The sequence below is a fragment of the Labrus bergylta genome, chromosome 1 (genome assembly GCF_963930695.1).
Source record: "Labrus bergylta chromosome 1, fLabBer1.1, whole genome shotgun sequence".
Classification (NCBI taxonomy): domain Eukaryota; kingdom Metazoa; phylum Chordata; class Actinopteri; order Labriformes; family Labridae; genus Labrus; species Labrus bergylta.
Window position 1 is genome coordinate 14,374,064 of NC_089195.1, and position 15,749 is coordinate 14,389,812.

Genomic DNA, 15,749 nt, shown 5'->3' on the forward strand with positions numbered 1-15,749 from the left:
CTGATCATCCCGTTTGTGTTTGTGCTGCAGGTGCTGCGGGACCCAGACTCTTCACCATTCATCAGATCGATGCTAACGCCAACAATCTGCCCAAAGCCCATACCTGGTGAGTAACATGCAGTGCAAACACACCTTCGCTTTCACTCAAACATAAAGAGTCACAAACTCTGTCTTGAGCTTTGATGAATCGTCTTACTCTCTTCTTTCTCAGCTTCAATCGGATCGACATTCCTCCCTACGAGAGCTACGACAAGCTCTACGACAAGCTGCTCACGGCCATCGAGGAGACCTGCGGCTTCGCTGTGGAATAACATATGAGAGTGTGTGTGTGTGTGTGCGCGTGTGTGTGTGTGTGTGTGTGTGTGTGCGTGTGTGTGTGCAGGACTAGAATATAACGGTCACTGCGGCGTGCTGTCTGACTCTCTCAGAGCGTGATTTGTGCGTCTAAGAGCGGCCGGCGGTCTTCCTCTTCTTTAACAGCCCTCTACACTCGTCCCTTTTCAAGATCTGTTTGAACAGCTGCTACAGACTCTCCTGACCTGTTTTTATTTTCACTTAATTGTTGCGCTTTTTCATTCATTTCCTTTTTTTTTTGTTTTGGTATTTTTGTGAACAATTTGTGTTTAATACAGAGAGAAACTAAAAAGCTGCATCAGCGGTTTTTAAGTGGACTGTTTGTTTTTGAATTCAGAACGAGGAGCCTCTCACTTTGAATCAGGACGCAGGTGATGACGAACGAACAGCCTAGAGGTGCACCGATTGAGCAGTTGGTGACCGGCATCGGACTATTTTCAGTCTTTTGGGCTCGAGATCTGTGAACGGCAGGTCCTCTCAAGTATATCTGATTCTGTGCAGAACTCAGATTTACACACACGCATCACGTTACATGCACAGCGACACACGAACACTAACACAACAGCCAAACACACACACACACACACACACACACACAAGCTAACATGTCAACAGAGCGTGGACATGAGGTTCCATCAGCAGAGGATAAACAAAGACCGATTTCAGACACCTCCTTCTCTTGCCCGAAAGTGTCTCTAACAAAAATGTTTTTGCAGCACCGTCCCCCCCCCCCTGCTCCCCAGCACTGGGGGAGCACAGTACGTCGAAATATTATCCAATTAATAATCCTGTATTATTCTTTGTTCACGCTGCGACACTTAAATGATAAAACCTCAGCCTGTGAGTGTGAAATTAAAAAAGTTTGAGCTTCCGTGAAACAAATCACTTTGCTGGAAATATAAGATTGAAAAAATTGCAAATACCTTTTAAGAGGCAGCGAGAAAGAAAGCGGTAGATAAGGAAGAGACTGCAGGAAACAGTCACCAGTTGTTGTTATTTGTTTGGGAATAAATCGTTCCTTCAGGAGTCAGGGAGAATGCAGCTGAAGAGATTTAGCAGCTTTGGAGATTTTTGAAAGTTAACCTGGGGGGGGGCTTGATGGCCGATTATGTTGCACCCCGAGGGCTATAGTCCTGATCGCATAAGACCTCGGCCCTTTGCTGCATGTCATCCTCCTCTGTGCCCTCTTAAACGTTTCCTGTCTCTCTTCAGCTGTCTTGTACAATAAAGCTTAAGAGTTTGTTTTTTTTAATGGACCTAAAATTAAATTCAAATTAAAGAAAAATTACAAAAATGTTTGGTTTTGCTGTTAATTATCAAATTAGACTTGACAGGTCAGACCTTGACTAAATCTGGAATCGGTGCATCTCTAGTTCAGTCTCTTATAAAAGTGCATCTTTTTCAAATTCTCCATTCGAGAGCAGTTTTCTGTTTTCAGATTTAAAAAAATGATGGAATGAATCGATCCTCGTGCTACTGAATATTCATCACTGCAGATATCCTTCCCTTGTGTCGCCACCTCAACCTCGACTACCACACCTTCCAGTGCTCGTTGCCTGCACAGCTGGTCCGCTTCGTTTAGTAGGAGCAACACGTTTTCATCCTACCTCAGTGTAATGTTTTGATACTTGCAGGGTTAAGTTCCAAAAACTCTTCATATTCTCTTTGAGGAAAGTCGAGAGCTCATTAAGTCCAGATTCAGGATGGGAAATTGTTCATCTTTTTTTAGAGCAGCGCTCCACAATATGTTCAATTTTCATTCCAGCAGCCCCTCTATGACCGTCAAACAGTGTTTTTTTAGACGGTGAATATCTCGTTATGGACAGATCTCAGACCGGCTTGAATGTGGGTCTGTAGTCGGGGGACGGGCTCTGGTTAAGATGAAGAGAATCAGAACTTTTCCCCCAAATCACTGCAGTGAGGCCGCAGCTTTTTGTGAACACGTACGTCTCTGCATGTGTATGCCACCATCGTGTGCTTGTATGAGAGGAAGGTTAAAGGTTTTTTTATGGATAAATTCCCCGTCATCTGTTCTTGCACATTGTTTTTGTATTTGGAGCTGCAGAGCTGATGAAACCTCACATTTTGAGCCTGGTTAGTCTTCCTTTTCTCGTCCGTCTGTCTGCAGCAGTTATTTATGAAGTTGCATTTTTATTTAACCTAATCAAATTACCTGTATTAAAAAAAAAAAAAAGGGGGCACATGGGACCAGGTTTGATGCAAAAGCTGTTCCAGGCAGGCGTCCGCTTCCACTCACACACTCTTGTCTTTCTGTCACTTTTGAGCACTTTAAAAACTGAGCAGTGATGCAGGAGTGCTTCCTCCACCTTCGATTAAAGTACATCATGTTTCTTTTCCTGACATTAGAAATATACAGAGTAAGAAGTATCTAAACACCTGTAATATTTGGGTATATATGTACAAACACATAGCGATTTTGTATATTGTTGCTTGTTCTTTGTGTTCATTTTAAATGCAAGCATGTTGGTGTCTGCCACAGACCTTTCTGCATTCTCAGGTAAAGTTGTCTTTTAATGTTTTTCTTTTCTATTTTCTTTTATTTTACATTGATTATGCTCGTATAAGTTGGGGGAGAGGGGTATTAGCAAAACATTTTTTAGAGACCCTTTTTTTAAACCCGTGATGGAGTAGAAAAGGCAAATGGACTCATTTGCAGCGCTGGAGCTCTGTGTCACAACCATAGACTGCATACAGATGGATAACGCACCTCGACCTCTTCCCGATGTGCAACAGTGAAGCCAAAATCCCACCCGTGACAGGCGATGACATACTGCACATTTGGAGCTAGAGTCTGTGCACAAGAAATTAACCAAACGAGGAATCAATGTAATGCAACACAAATTTAGCTTACTGAGAAAACATCCAAAATCGCTCAGGTCAGTACAAAAATCTGTTCTGCTCACACCCACCGTCAGGGGCGTGTCCAGACTTTTTGGACTGGGGTGGCCCAACTGGGGCACTGACTAGTGCAGGGGTGGCCTGAAGTTTGTGTGCATGAATGAAGAGCATTTACTTACCCCTTCTGTCTGCACTAACCACATCGACTTTTAAGTTACACAAGGCCATTGCAACATTATACAAGCTGCATTCTTTAAGGACTGAAGTCCAAAGTCACAATTTAAAACAAACATCTGGACGCTGAAAACTACGAGCTGCCTGTTGCAACACAGCCTTAATTGAGGATTTTAACACAATTCCCACCTCTGGCAAGGCAAACTGCCAATCATAGTAAAGGATTTCGAGGGGCCGCATGGGCCACCCCTCTGGACACGCCCCTGTTCACCGTTTATAGAATGCAAAATGACTTGTTTGTGGAAGTTGTGTTTCCTCTCACCGTTTCTCCTCTACTCTGATAAACCAGATTTTAAAACAATTTATTAGACGTGTATTTTGATTTTTTATTGTCCCATTTGTTAATATGGAGGAGGCAGAGAATATGGCCTCTACTACAGCGAGTCAGCAGGGGGGGGCTCTTAATCTTTTGGCTTCACTGTTGCACTGTCCATTTGTTTATACAGTCTGTGGTAAGAACTGTGTACCGACAGCAGCGCAGACGGCACAGAGCTTTAATGAACAGTCTGTCAACAACATGGATTCTTTAAATCAGTGAAATACACCGAATGCTGATTGTGTTTTCAGAGATCCACAGCTGCTGAGCTACTGGATGCTACACGGGGAAATAAATTTGCTTAAAAACCTGCAATGAGCATCTTGCATCCAGGATCGTCCTTCCAAAGAAATCCCCCTCGCATGAACAGATGCACATGAGAGAGAACATTTGTCTGCATAATGACGACTCCTTTAACACCTTTTTATTCAACCAGCATTAGTTTGTATCCATGAACAGTTTGTTATGTGGTACTCTGAAGTCCTTCAGTTGTTAATTTCATGCCAATCATCGGACATTACAGAGAGTCTGTTTGATTTAACTCGACTCAGAGGCAGAAAACAAATGCATTGAACCCTTTTTTTTGCACGTTATGCACACCTGAGCTCCGTGTTGAACCTCCTCCTATCGACCAAATACTTAATGGACTGATTCATGTTTTTTTTTTTTTTTAAATGTAGATAACATATAAATATATTCACACACAGACACGAGTTCATGATATGCACACATGGTGTATGTTTGTCCAGTGCACACGGTCCACCGCTGCTCTGTTTTTTAAAAATATTTTTATGTTTTCTGACTCGTTCCGTCTTTGTGCTTTGAGATGAGAGGCGATCAGACGTCCTTGACAAGTTTGCAGATAATGGTTAATTGTTTGCCACACTTTGAAAACCTGTGACGTCAAGAAACTTTTTGCTTTTCTGATACATTCAATGAAACACATTGAGAAACAGTTCTGAGTATGACCTTTAAAAAATTGATTCAAAACAAAAACAAGCGCTCAACATTTTCTGAAGTAAATAAGACACGTGGTGTACTAATGTGTGTGTTTGTGTGTCTGTAAAGAAGTTTTTATGAAATCGATACAAAACAGATGAAAAAACTTTTTTTTTTTTAACTGCACCGTGTTTCCTTTCTTTTTGATTTCCTATCTGGTTTTGTATTTATTGTTACAGTATATGTGTTCATAATTTTTTCACATCAGCCGCTCTGTGAGCTCGTAACTGACACCTGTACATAAAGATGGTTAAGAAACAAAGTCTTACACTTCCTGTACCCTTACGGAAAGCTGAGCAATAAAACTATGCTGTTTGAACGTCACAGCAATATGTTTTATAGAAACCATGTGTATTACCGTCTGATTTTTTAATATCTCCAGCTGAGAGTTTGAGCGAGGAAAGAAACTAAGGACAACTTGTGTGTGATTATGTAATGTGTGTGTGTAGGCTTTTGTAAATAACTTCCTGTACCTCTTTGCATTGAGCTCTTACATGATTTGAAACCAGCATCGATTATCCGCAGCGGAATCAGACAAAGACACCAGAACATCTGAAGAGAAAAAGAAAGGCCGAAAGAACGCAATGATCCAGTCAGTAAAAGTAATGAGGTTGATTATACTTACATGCATTCATAAATAGACTGTAATTATTAATGGATGAAGCCTGAGTGACGTCACCCATCTGTTCCTGCAGCTGGAGTCCCATCGATGGCGGTCTCCATGTTGGAAATGCTGTCTCACCCTAACTTTCAGGCTGAGAGCTGGAGCTGACAAAGTTGTACCACTTACATTTTTTCTTATCTTGATTAGTACACGTTTATCAAGACACTTAACCCCTAATTGCTCCCACTGCTGTGACAGCGGCATGCAAATGTGTATGAATGTAATTAGTTACTTCTGATGGTCACTTTACATTTCAGTGTGTGAATGTGAATGTGTAGGTGTGACATGCGGTGAAAAAGTCATAAGACTAGAAATACAAGCTCCATTTAGCATTTAATTTGTGTTTTCTGATTAAAAATCCTGCCATGCTGCCTCTAAACAGTCGCATGTATCAGTGAGTGTGAATGTTTGCAGCAGGAAAATGTAAACAAAGGTTGTGTCTGCAGCGTTGACCTCTGGTTTAGCCCCACAGCAGCAGTTTTACAGGTATTAAAAATTACTGTGAATAATAATCAGTGTTGTTCCTGGTGGGCCTGAAGGTTTGAGACATCAGTAACTCATCACAGGAGCTTTAACTTTCACCCCCTGCTTTCTGTCATGTTGTGAGAAGTGTTTTGTTAAAGTTTAAAGAAAAAACGTTCTGGATAACGGTAGACGGGAGGGGCCAAAAAGGTAAAAAAAAAAAAAAAGCAAGCCTTACATTCGCCATTGTTTGAGGCATTAATTCGGCATTTTTTTTTTATTTTATTTTTTAATAAAAGCGAATATCGTATAAAGGACGAAGATGGAGGACTGTGAGGGCAAAGGAGAAGGACACTCAATGCGAGCTAAGCTGCCCGTGAAGAAGAGGGTGAGGAAGGGTCTCTCGGAGGAGGCCAGGAAGGCGAAGCGAGAGTCCGACAGGCTGAGAGCGAAGAACCGGGTGAACCTGGGCCGAGCGCACGGTGTCTGGAAAAAACTACGGGAAGAGAACGGCTTCAAAACGGATGCTGACATGGCTCTCTTCCTCATAAACATGTAGGTAACAGGGATTATTCTGGCATCTCTGTGTAAGGGTTTTCCTGACATGTTTCTGGCGCATCAATTGGTGTCTGTCCTTACAGCTCCATACATGTTTATAATGATGCTCCAACACAGTTAAATCTGTGATATGAAGGTAATGTTGTCCAACATTTATTTAGACGTCTGCTCATTTAATACAACTTCCCTGTGGATATGATACTTCCCGGATGATATGTCCACGGCAGTATTTGATTGTTATTTAATGCGTATTTTGTCGTCGTGGCTGCCCTAATAGAGCGTTATTACACATATAGATTATTGTAAAAGATAATACTTATAATAATAATAATAACTTTTATGTGTCAGTTCCGGGGTAGAGAGAAGCTTCCTGACAAGCTGGGGTAGAAAAAAAATTATAAAGGCAAAAAAAAAGAGAGACTATAGCAGCCGGTGTTACGGTTTGACTAGTGACCGTGTCAACTGGAGACTTTCAGCCAGCCAGATGCGTCTGCGGTTGTCAGGGTAACGGCTGTCGTCGCAATTTGTGGATCTTTTGTTTTTGAGTACAGACATATCTGATAATGTTGATATCTGATCAGACATATCTGATAATGACATTATAAATAAAAACGCATAAAGAGACATTTTCGAGTTTTAGTTTCAAAGGCTGCTGTAACCACGACAACCAAAAACGCATTCGGCTGAAAGTCACCAGTTAACACGGTCACTTGTTACAATAAAACACAAGAGTATTAATGATCCACGTGAGCAGGTTGTAGCCAATCAGTTACAAGTTTTGTGTCATGCTCGTGCACAAGCCATGTAAAATGGGACGGGGAGAGTGGCAGAAAACCGTAATGCTTTGGACAGCGAGAAAGACGAGCCGGATTAAATCGAGATTTTTTTTTTTTTTAATTATAATTTTGTTAAAACAAATTCACAAAATAAACCCGCCTCTTACCTACCTACCTCTTTTATAAAAAAAAAAACAATCAGGGTTAGCTTCCACGTACCTAGCCAATCACAGCAGCTCTGTACAAATTTCCATCGTCCGGCTTCTACGTGATTTGTGTCGGGAGCGCGCACGCAGAGTCTGACTGTAAATAACAGGTCAAGAGCGAGAGAGCCATGGCAAACTGTGGTAAACTTCCTATTCCTCCTTTGCCAACGACGGCATATACTGCAAAAGGAGCCAAAAGGACGAAGACCTTGGCTGAGAAGAAAGCTTTAAAGGAAGCGTTAAATAAAAAGAGGGACCAGACCAGGGTCAACATTGGAGATTCATTTCAGAGGTGGAGACAGTTGAGGGAGTCTGAGCTGCTGAAGAGTGATGCCGAGGTGGCTCGATTCCTTCTTGACAGGTAACTGAAGCTTCAGGGCTGGACGTACGCACCTGACGGCTGAGTTTAGTTCATTATATAAATTTGGTAACAACGACCACAGATTAAAGGTGCACGATGGAGTTTTTGTAGAGAAATGTGAAAGTTGGAGAAGTGTGCAGATTATGTGGTTTATGTTCATAACTCTAGACACAAAATGTCCTCAGAGGAATCTTTGGTCCCTGTAACACTGTTTGAAGATAAAATCTACATAGTGCACCTTTAATCGTTGTTGCATTAACTGGTGATACCCCGGTGTTACAGTGTAAAGTGTGACCTTGTAAATTGGTGACTTCCTGCCGAATGCGTCTGCGGTTGTCGTAGTTATTAAGATGTTGAAGACGGAACTTGTCCTAACGACTTCCCCTTTGTTATCAGACATGTCTTGGATGAAAGTCTCCAGTTAGCATGGTCACTCTTTTAACCGTAACACCAGCAGCTGTTTGGCAGGCAGTTTTTGAATACCCTTGTTTAATATCAAAATAACTTTTGACATCCTATTGCAGCCACTCGCTTACCTTTTATGAGAACTTGTCAGTGTCGTCATAGTCAGAGGCTGTCTGTAAATGTTAAGGTTTAAAGAGATTAATAGTGGAAATAAAATTGAGGTGTCTTTGCAGATGTCTGTTCAAAACATTGCAAATAATTGCTGTACTATCGCTGTCCAAACACATGAAACCCCACACACTAATGACATGTTGACTGAGCGTCAAACATGACCAACTAGACCTGTACTGTGCTGTGCTGAACCAAACCTTTCATGTTTCCATGTCTTGTGTATGTCTCTGTGAATTAATCTGGTAATTTACCATGTTTATCGTTGTAGATATCTTCAAACCAAGTCCCTGAGTCAGCCCGACTCTTTAACTCTATATCGCCGATCTTCAACTGAAAACCGGTGGGTCAAATATTTTCTATCTGAAATCATTGAGAGTTATAATACATTTATTTTATTTGACAGCATGAATGTAGGCTTATCGCAGCATTTCCCAAACTTAAGACTGCCGCGGCCCACTTTAAAATACCAAATTACTCCGGGGCCTGTTCTAAAATAAAAGTTATGACTACAGCTATCACTTTAGGGTAAATTATTGGACATGACAACATGATATAATGGGAAGATAGACACGAAAGTTACTAAACATTATGTCCATGAATGGTCATGGCAGGCCTTACTAATCACTTAAAGGATTGACTCATAGTAAATCATCATTATTGTGATATTTATTGTATTTTTATACTTGGTGGAGGACTTTTCGTGGCCCACCTGCAGTACCCACACGGGCCACCAGGGGGCCGCGGACCACAGGTTGGGAAACACTGGCTTATCGTATTCCTAAATGCGTCTTTGTGTTGTTTTTGCAGCGACACTGTGCAGTATGAATACCAGTTAGCGATGAGTTCACCCAGTGACGATGAATTTGAAGTTTCTGCTGCTCCGTCTGTTGAATCCTCTGAAAACGGACAGGTAACTGAAACTCTGACATATCCAACACCATGACCTGAAAACATTTCTGATATTGAAAATGTAAACAATGATTCAATTTAAAGATGGTAATAATAATTGAATCATTGTTATGTGCAGTAGGAAGTTGCATACCAGATTTAAAGGAGACATGTAGTGAATTATTCATTACAACCCAAACCGTGGCTATTTTCTGAAATGTGAGAATACTGAGAATACTGTCGCTGATTATTAAACGCCAGCAGCAATTTGCAGATATGGCGTATCCACCTTATTTCCAGCAAAGGGAAAGACAAAACTCAGTTTCTTCGTCGCTACAGAAGTAAGATGCCCTCGTTGTCGCCGCCTTGTTTGTTTTGCTGATACATCGCTTGGCTGAGGCCGAGCCTGCGCAAGGTAGTCGGCAGCTGTCAGAAACCCGGGTAAGGCGTTTACATGCCACATATTGTGTTTTCTTTCAGAGTACTCCAGGTAGAAACATCTGGTTTCTCAAATCAGGATAAGGTCTTATCCCAATGGATACAAAACCAGTTTACTCAAGTCGCTGTAAACACACTCAATGAAAACTTTAAAGTGACAGATTGCTGGGTTTCTTTAAAGTCATGTGGAGGTTGTAGGGTGTGGAAACATGCAGTTTGTCGATGGTCACTGAGCTGCGTGCTGATGTTTTTCTTATTTCATTTGAAGGAGTCTGAAAAAACAGATTCTGCTCATCAACAACTGAAAATTAAAGATGAAGACTCGACAACTCACCTGTCAGGTAACAAAGGTGAGAGATGTTCACAGTCCTACTCGAGCACACCAAGAGGTTAGTAAGTGAATAAGTGATAACTTCTGTTTCAAATTCACAGACACAGATGTAGAGAAAAACGAGGATGAAGAAGTCAGCTCTTCTTTCATCGTTGGAGACGGTCATCACATGGTGGATTTGGGCAGGTAAGTTCATTTGAATTACCAGGAAACAGTTTAAGTTTCATCAATCATCAATGTGGATATTAATAATGCATTACGATCTCGTCTTTGTGAAACAAGTTCACAAGCTCTGTTAGATGAGAAATAAAAACAGAAAAATGTTATGTGGAATTTTCTGTTCGTCCATCAGTTCCTCCAAGAGCCCCCTCGTTCCTTGTCCAAGGAAAGGAAGGAAGGAAGGGCAGCGCACCATGAAATCATAAAGTGAAGAGATGGTATTTTTATGTACGTTTGTCTTTTATTACATGCATGTTTCTGTCTTCTTCAGCCCGTCGGAGTACGTCGTTGATGAAGAGTGCATCCTTCAGCTGTTCAAGTCATGTCGGGAATGCAACAAACAATGTAAAATTAGAAAACAGGTGAAAGGACTGAAGATTGTGATCAACCAGGCCTGCTGTTACTGTGAACACCGCTTCAAGTGGACCAACCTGCCGGATGACGACGACAGTGGCTTTCAGTTGAATGGAAACAAGACAGCACACGGACCGATCCACTCAGTGCAGCTGCAGAGTAAAAGTTGAGACGGGTCATCTCTAAAGGGAGACTTCAGGACAACAGAGGTGGTGCTGCAACCACACTGAATCAGGAACATGTTCCAGTTTTGGTTTTTGCCTGCGATTCAGTGGTTGGAGCGGCTGGACTCGTTTTTCTTTTTCTGCTTTTGAGTTGGACCAGTTTGTTCTGCGACACCTTCAAACACATCAAAGACACTTCTAAAGCATGCTCCAGTGTTTGTCTGTAAACATCATGCATACAGCAGGGAAGTGAAAGAGAATGCTTGGATTTGATTGGATGTTGAATCACGATGGCTGTAATTTAAAGATTGTCTTTTGGGGAAAGCTGGACCTTCCTCTTATTATTTAATGTTTTTCATCCTTGTGCCAATACGCAGCTGCACAAAGCGTACCTGTTCAAAACAGGAGTGTTGTCAAATTCAAAAGACAATTAAAGCTGTATTAAATGACTCATCCCTTTACATGTGTGGTGACACTTGAGACTCAGTTCACTGTCCGATAACAGGCCATCTGTTTGTAGATAAGTCGATATGTGTGCCTCTCTCTCCTTGTTTGTTAGAGATCAATATAACTTTTGAATCGTTATAAGACACAGAAAGGAATGGAGAAAAGTCTGTGTTTGCCAACCTGTGACCTCTGCACTCTCTTTCTCTTGAGGCAGCTGTGGGTTCAAAATACGACTAAAAATGTCTTTATTTTTAAGCTTGGGTACTTTTCGATGTTGTTGATCAGTAAAGAACAGAGCTTGCATTGTTTCAAAACATGTGGTGTCTAAAAGTATTGGGACATTTTGACCGTAGGGAGTAGAAAAGTAGAGGCATTCACATTGAAAGTACTGCTTAAGCTAGAGACAATGAAGATTGGGTACAAAGAGCCTTTAAAAAAATATTAAGATGAGGTATAAAGGAGCAATATGTAACTCTGACACCTAGTGTTTAAAATGGGTACTGCAGTCCAAATTCAAAACATTAGAGAGCTGTCTCCCCCCCATCTCTAGAGTCGATGCTCACACAGGTTGCCATGTGGTGGACACTGAAGCTTCAGTGTTTAGCCAGCTCTGCATCGGTCTGTAAACTTTTCTGTGTTCTAACCTCTCTCCATGTTTCAAAAGCATCTCCAATATTGATCCTAGTTTGAGCACGTTTCTGCTCGTGGAGCTTATTAGAAACATGCAGAGGCTTTTTAGGTCGGGTACAATCACTTCTATCTGAACCAGTTCTCTTGCCCGCTTCCATCGCTGTAACACCTGTTGGTTTGACCTGATAACTGCTCTCATATCTGACAAACCGAGGGGCGTCCAAAACGGGCGTGTGGGGGTGCCTTAAAACCGCCTACCTTCTCTGGTCCTAACAAATCCAGAGCATTCAGGACCAGAATCTAAAGTTAGAAGGAGGACATACTGGCTGCTGCATTGTTGTCAGAGAAGCCAGCACTTCAACATATCATGTTTCCTTAATGTCTGATCATATAGTAAGCTCACTTTATCATATCAATCAGCAGATATCTTACATATTACTGCTTTAATATACACAACACATGATGTGGCATTCTCCGATACAGTAGGTGGCGTCGTGCAACTTTAAAGTAACTTTGAAGCCTACCGATTAAAACCAAAGAAGTTGCACAGCATTTTAAAAACATGGAACTTGCACAGAATTGTTGAAACATGATGTCCAGCCCGCAGAGTCCGAATGAAGACGTGTCTCCTTCGTGTCCTCTACAGAAAAAGCGTTCAGCTGCTAAAGTAGCAGCAGACAAGAGATAAAACCAGTGAACATCAGACTGGCTTTCCTGCGATGGAGATCCCTGATCCCACGACTCGGATTTAACTCTGCACCTCATGAATGCGTAAGTCCCTCCCATAGACTGAACAGTCTGTCGGCCCTCCTCTGTAGAGTCATGATGTTTCATTGCTGTAGTGAACTTCGTTTTAAGTTAGATATTCGACATTCACTCTGGAGCCAGAGATGATTTGTCACCAGTGGTGATCCTAGAGTCTGTTGGGGCCATGGGCAAAAATGAATTGGGGGCCCCTCCAATCATAACCAGTGTCCTGACGCTTACTCCTTTTCCTCTCTCTTTCGTTCCCTCCCAGACAGATAATTTCTCTGTTTTTCACAGCAATAATGCATACAACGCTTGGCACAGCAAGGATAGTGAGTGCTGAGTGAATCATCCTGCACATTAATAATCGTATTTTATCATCGTAGATATCTTCAGACGAATCCACATGATCGACTGATGCCTAAAACCCTGAGAAGAACTTTTCCAGCTGACCCCTTGTGTGTTAAATGTTGTGTACTTCCATTTTTAGATGTGCTCCCATTCCTGTGTGTAAATGATGACAGCGCTCTGAAAACATTGACTCTGAGCCTTATCTTATATTTGTGTCACTGACTGATGAAAAGCAGTAAAACCTCCACGTGCTTATTTACTCTCCTGGTGTGTTTTTGTAGCGACAGTGTGAATTACAGGTCGACTTTAAGTTCACCGAAAGAAGAGAAACCGGACATTTCTGCTGCTCCTTCAGTCCACTCGTCTAGAGATAGACGGGTAAATAAAACTTTCACACGCCCGCCATGTCGCGGGGTAAGTGATCATACACGTGAAAGTCTGTGAAGGAGTCTGTGTGTCTGTATTCATTCTCCATCCTACAGTCTCTGCAGGCACGGGCTGAGAGCAGGAGTGTGTGATGAGATTGTCCGCCTTTGAGAGCTCCTAGGGCGGATAGAAGTGTGTGGAAGACGGCCTCTGGCTGTGGAGGTGAAGACCGGGAGTGTGTGTTGAGTTTGTATTGTTGATCTGTGTAAGCGGAGCGGAGTGAGGAGGACATTGATAACGTGCATAAAATGTCACTTCCTGGAGCTTTTGCAGAAAATACGACCCGGGGAAACTTTTTATACAGGCAACACAGATAGACAGTGAACATCTACTTTTTCACATCAGTTAACAGTTTGCTTATTAATGGGCGATAAAAAACTGTTTATACATGTTACATATAGCCCCTTTAACAATGTTTTTTTGTGCATAATTAGAATTTTTATTTTCTTTGGTTTTTGGGTAATATTGCGGGCACCTGAGGTTACCATATAAAAGGTGGAGAGGCAGGTAGAGGACCAGCATGCACCTGGGTTGGCCTATGTTTTTTTTTAACCAGGCAGCAGGAGTCATTTCTCTTTGTTGCTTTATGAAATTAACCATCAGAAACTGTGGACTCCTTCTGCCTGCTTACATCACATCTCCATGATGCATCAGTGGTCTATAAGTTTTTTTTTCTTCTGACAAATAGCCACTAGAAGAAGTCGGATCTTTCTAATATGACTCAGAGGTTGTAGTGTGGAGACATGCAGTTTGAATGAAATGATGTGTGCTGATGTTTTTCTGTTTCATTTGAAGGAGGAAACAGATTCTACTCGTCAACAACTGACAGTTAAAGATGAAGACATGACAACTCACCTGTCGGGTAACACAGGTGAGTGATGTTCACAGTCCTTTTCCAGCATGAGTAAGGGGTTAGCGAGCGAGCGATGACAGGAGAAATTAAACACTCATTAGAGCTGTCATGATTAACAAATTAACACATTTTTAATCTAGTACGATGGATGGGAAGTGCCAAACAAAATTACAAAATGTGAGACAAATTTACATTTTGAAAAACATTTTTACATTTTATAAAACAAAATTAAAAAAGCAAAACACTTTAATTGAGGTCAAAGCTAATTTACAAACAACTGAATCTGATGTGCCAAATGCAGGAAGTGACCGTCAAGTGAGGGGTCATTTTTTTTTGGTGGTAAGACTTAGCGAACAGTGATATGGAGTTTGTGGTGACAGAGAGATGTTTTGCGGAACTCATTTCAGCCAGATTAGCCCGTTTTGCTTTTTCGTGTGGACGGTCTCTCGAACTTTAAAAGGACACTGATGAGACAGAAGAACCGGATATGCACTTCCTGCATTTGGTACATTCCCTTTCGGTCAAGATTCTGTCATTTGTAAATTTGTTTGGGGACTGGTAAATGGTTCTGCCACTTGTGAAACCCTTTTACAAGCGCTGAGACACATCCTGTAAATGTGTTTAGTCCTTGGTAAAAGTGTTTTGGTTTTGTAATTTTGTTTAATAAAATGTAAAAATGTTTTTCAAAATGTAAACTTGTTTGTAAAGTGTGTTTCACACTTTGTCATTTTGTTTTGCACCACCATAATCTAGAGACCTTAAAACATAAATTATTCCTATCGTGCGACTTTCCTGTTGCATATGTCAATTTATACGGAACCTGATGAAATGATGAAATGATGATAGCACTTGAGAAGTGGGTGAACATCTGTGCCAGACATTTTCTGCCTTTAATGCTAGGCAGTAATGGTCGGCTAAACATTTGCTTATGTGCTCAAGTTGTGGTGTGTGGAAACATTTGATTGCTCTTGGGATTGCATCTATAACTTTGCATAAGAGGCTCATAAATCTTCAGTCGTGGTGAGTGCGCTGAGCTGGATGTGCTCGGGCGGTTTGGGCTTGATCCAGTGGTTGCCCTGGGGATTAACCACGATTAAATTGTTCATCAACTGACAGCAGGAGTAATTCACGTCTGTTTCATGCTACAGATGTTATCAAAGTCGAGGATGAAGAAGTCAACGCTTCGTTAATTGCAGGAGACGGTCTTCACCTGGTGGATTTGGGCAGGTAAACTGATGTTTGAGATTAGCTGTTAACTGAAGTGATAGCAGCAACAGCTTATCGTTCCAAACGTGCATGTTTTTTTTTTTCCTTCTCCCTCAGCCCGTCAGAGTTTGTGGTTGATGAAGAGTGCATCCTTCAGCTGTTCGAGTCGTGCCAGGAATGTGACAAACACTGTCGAGTTGGAAAACGACTCAAAGGACTGAAGATCGTGATCAACCAGGCCTGCTGTTACTGTGAACATCGCTCTATGTGGACCAACCTGCCCGACGACAACAGATGAGAAGAGTGGTTTCCCAAAAAAAATGGAAGTTG

At 41.6% G+C, this 15,749-nt stretch overlaps 2 protein-coding genes across 3 annotated transcripts in view; both read left to right on the forward strand.

Annotated features, from left to right (window-relative positions):
* Positions 1 to 4,806, forward strand: part of LOC109986900 (E3 ubiquitin-protein ligase SMURF2) — a 64,716-nt gene extending 59,910 nt beyond the window's left edge. The window contains exons 19-20 of the mRNA XM_065954588.1: positions 31 to 106; positions 212 to 4,806. Of these exons, the coding sequence (XP_065810660.1) occupies positions 31 to 106; positions 212 to 311 (176 nt within the window). The 3' untranslated portion in view covers positions 312 to 4,806. The remainder of the gene's footprint in view (positions 1 to 30; positions 107 to 211) is intronic.
* A 1,282-nt stretch (positions 4,807 to 6,088) lies between these two features.
* On the forward strand, positions 6,089 to 11,220 carry LOC109986897 (uncharacterized). 2 transcript variants are annotated; one of them, XM_020637756.3, is made up of 6 exons: positions 6,089 to 6,443; positions 8,634 to 8,705; positions 9,173 to 9,275; positions 9,960 to 10,041; positions 10,124 to 10,208; positions 10,513 to 11,220. In XM_020637756.3, exons 1-6 carry the CDS (start codon positions 6,211 to 6,213, stop codon positions 10,763 to 10,765), a joined length of 828 nt encoding a protein of 275 aa, XP_020493412.1. In that variant the 5' UTR covers positions 6,089 to 6,210; the 3' UTR covers positions 10,766 to 11,220. The 2 variants fall into 2 exon arrangements, with proteins under 2 accessions (XP_020493412.1, XP_020493413.1); XM_020637757.3 differs by lacking the exon at positions 6,089 to 6,443 and adding an exon at positions 6,467 to 7,789.
* The last annotated feature ends 4,529 nt before the right edge of the window (positions 11,221 to 15,749 follow it).

What these genes read in the sequence shown, in the direction of transcription:
- LOC109986897 (XM_020637756.3), top strand. Translation starts at nt 6,211, where the DNA reads ATGGAGGACTGTGAGGGCAAAGGAGAAGGACACTCAATGCGAGCTAAG. An exon ending in AATCCTCTGAAAACGGACAG is followed by an intron (nt 9,276 to 9,959) that starts GTAACTGAAACT and finishes TTTCATTTGAAG; the next exon opens with GAGTCTGAAAAAACAGATTC. An exon ending in TCACCTGTCAGGTAACAAAG is followed by an intron (nt 10,042 to 10,123) that starts GTGAGAGATGTT and finishes TCAAATTCACAG; the next exon opens with ACACAGATGTAGAGAAAAAC.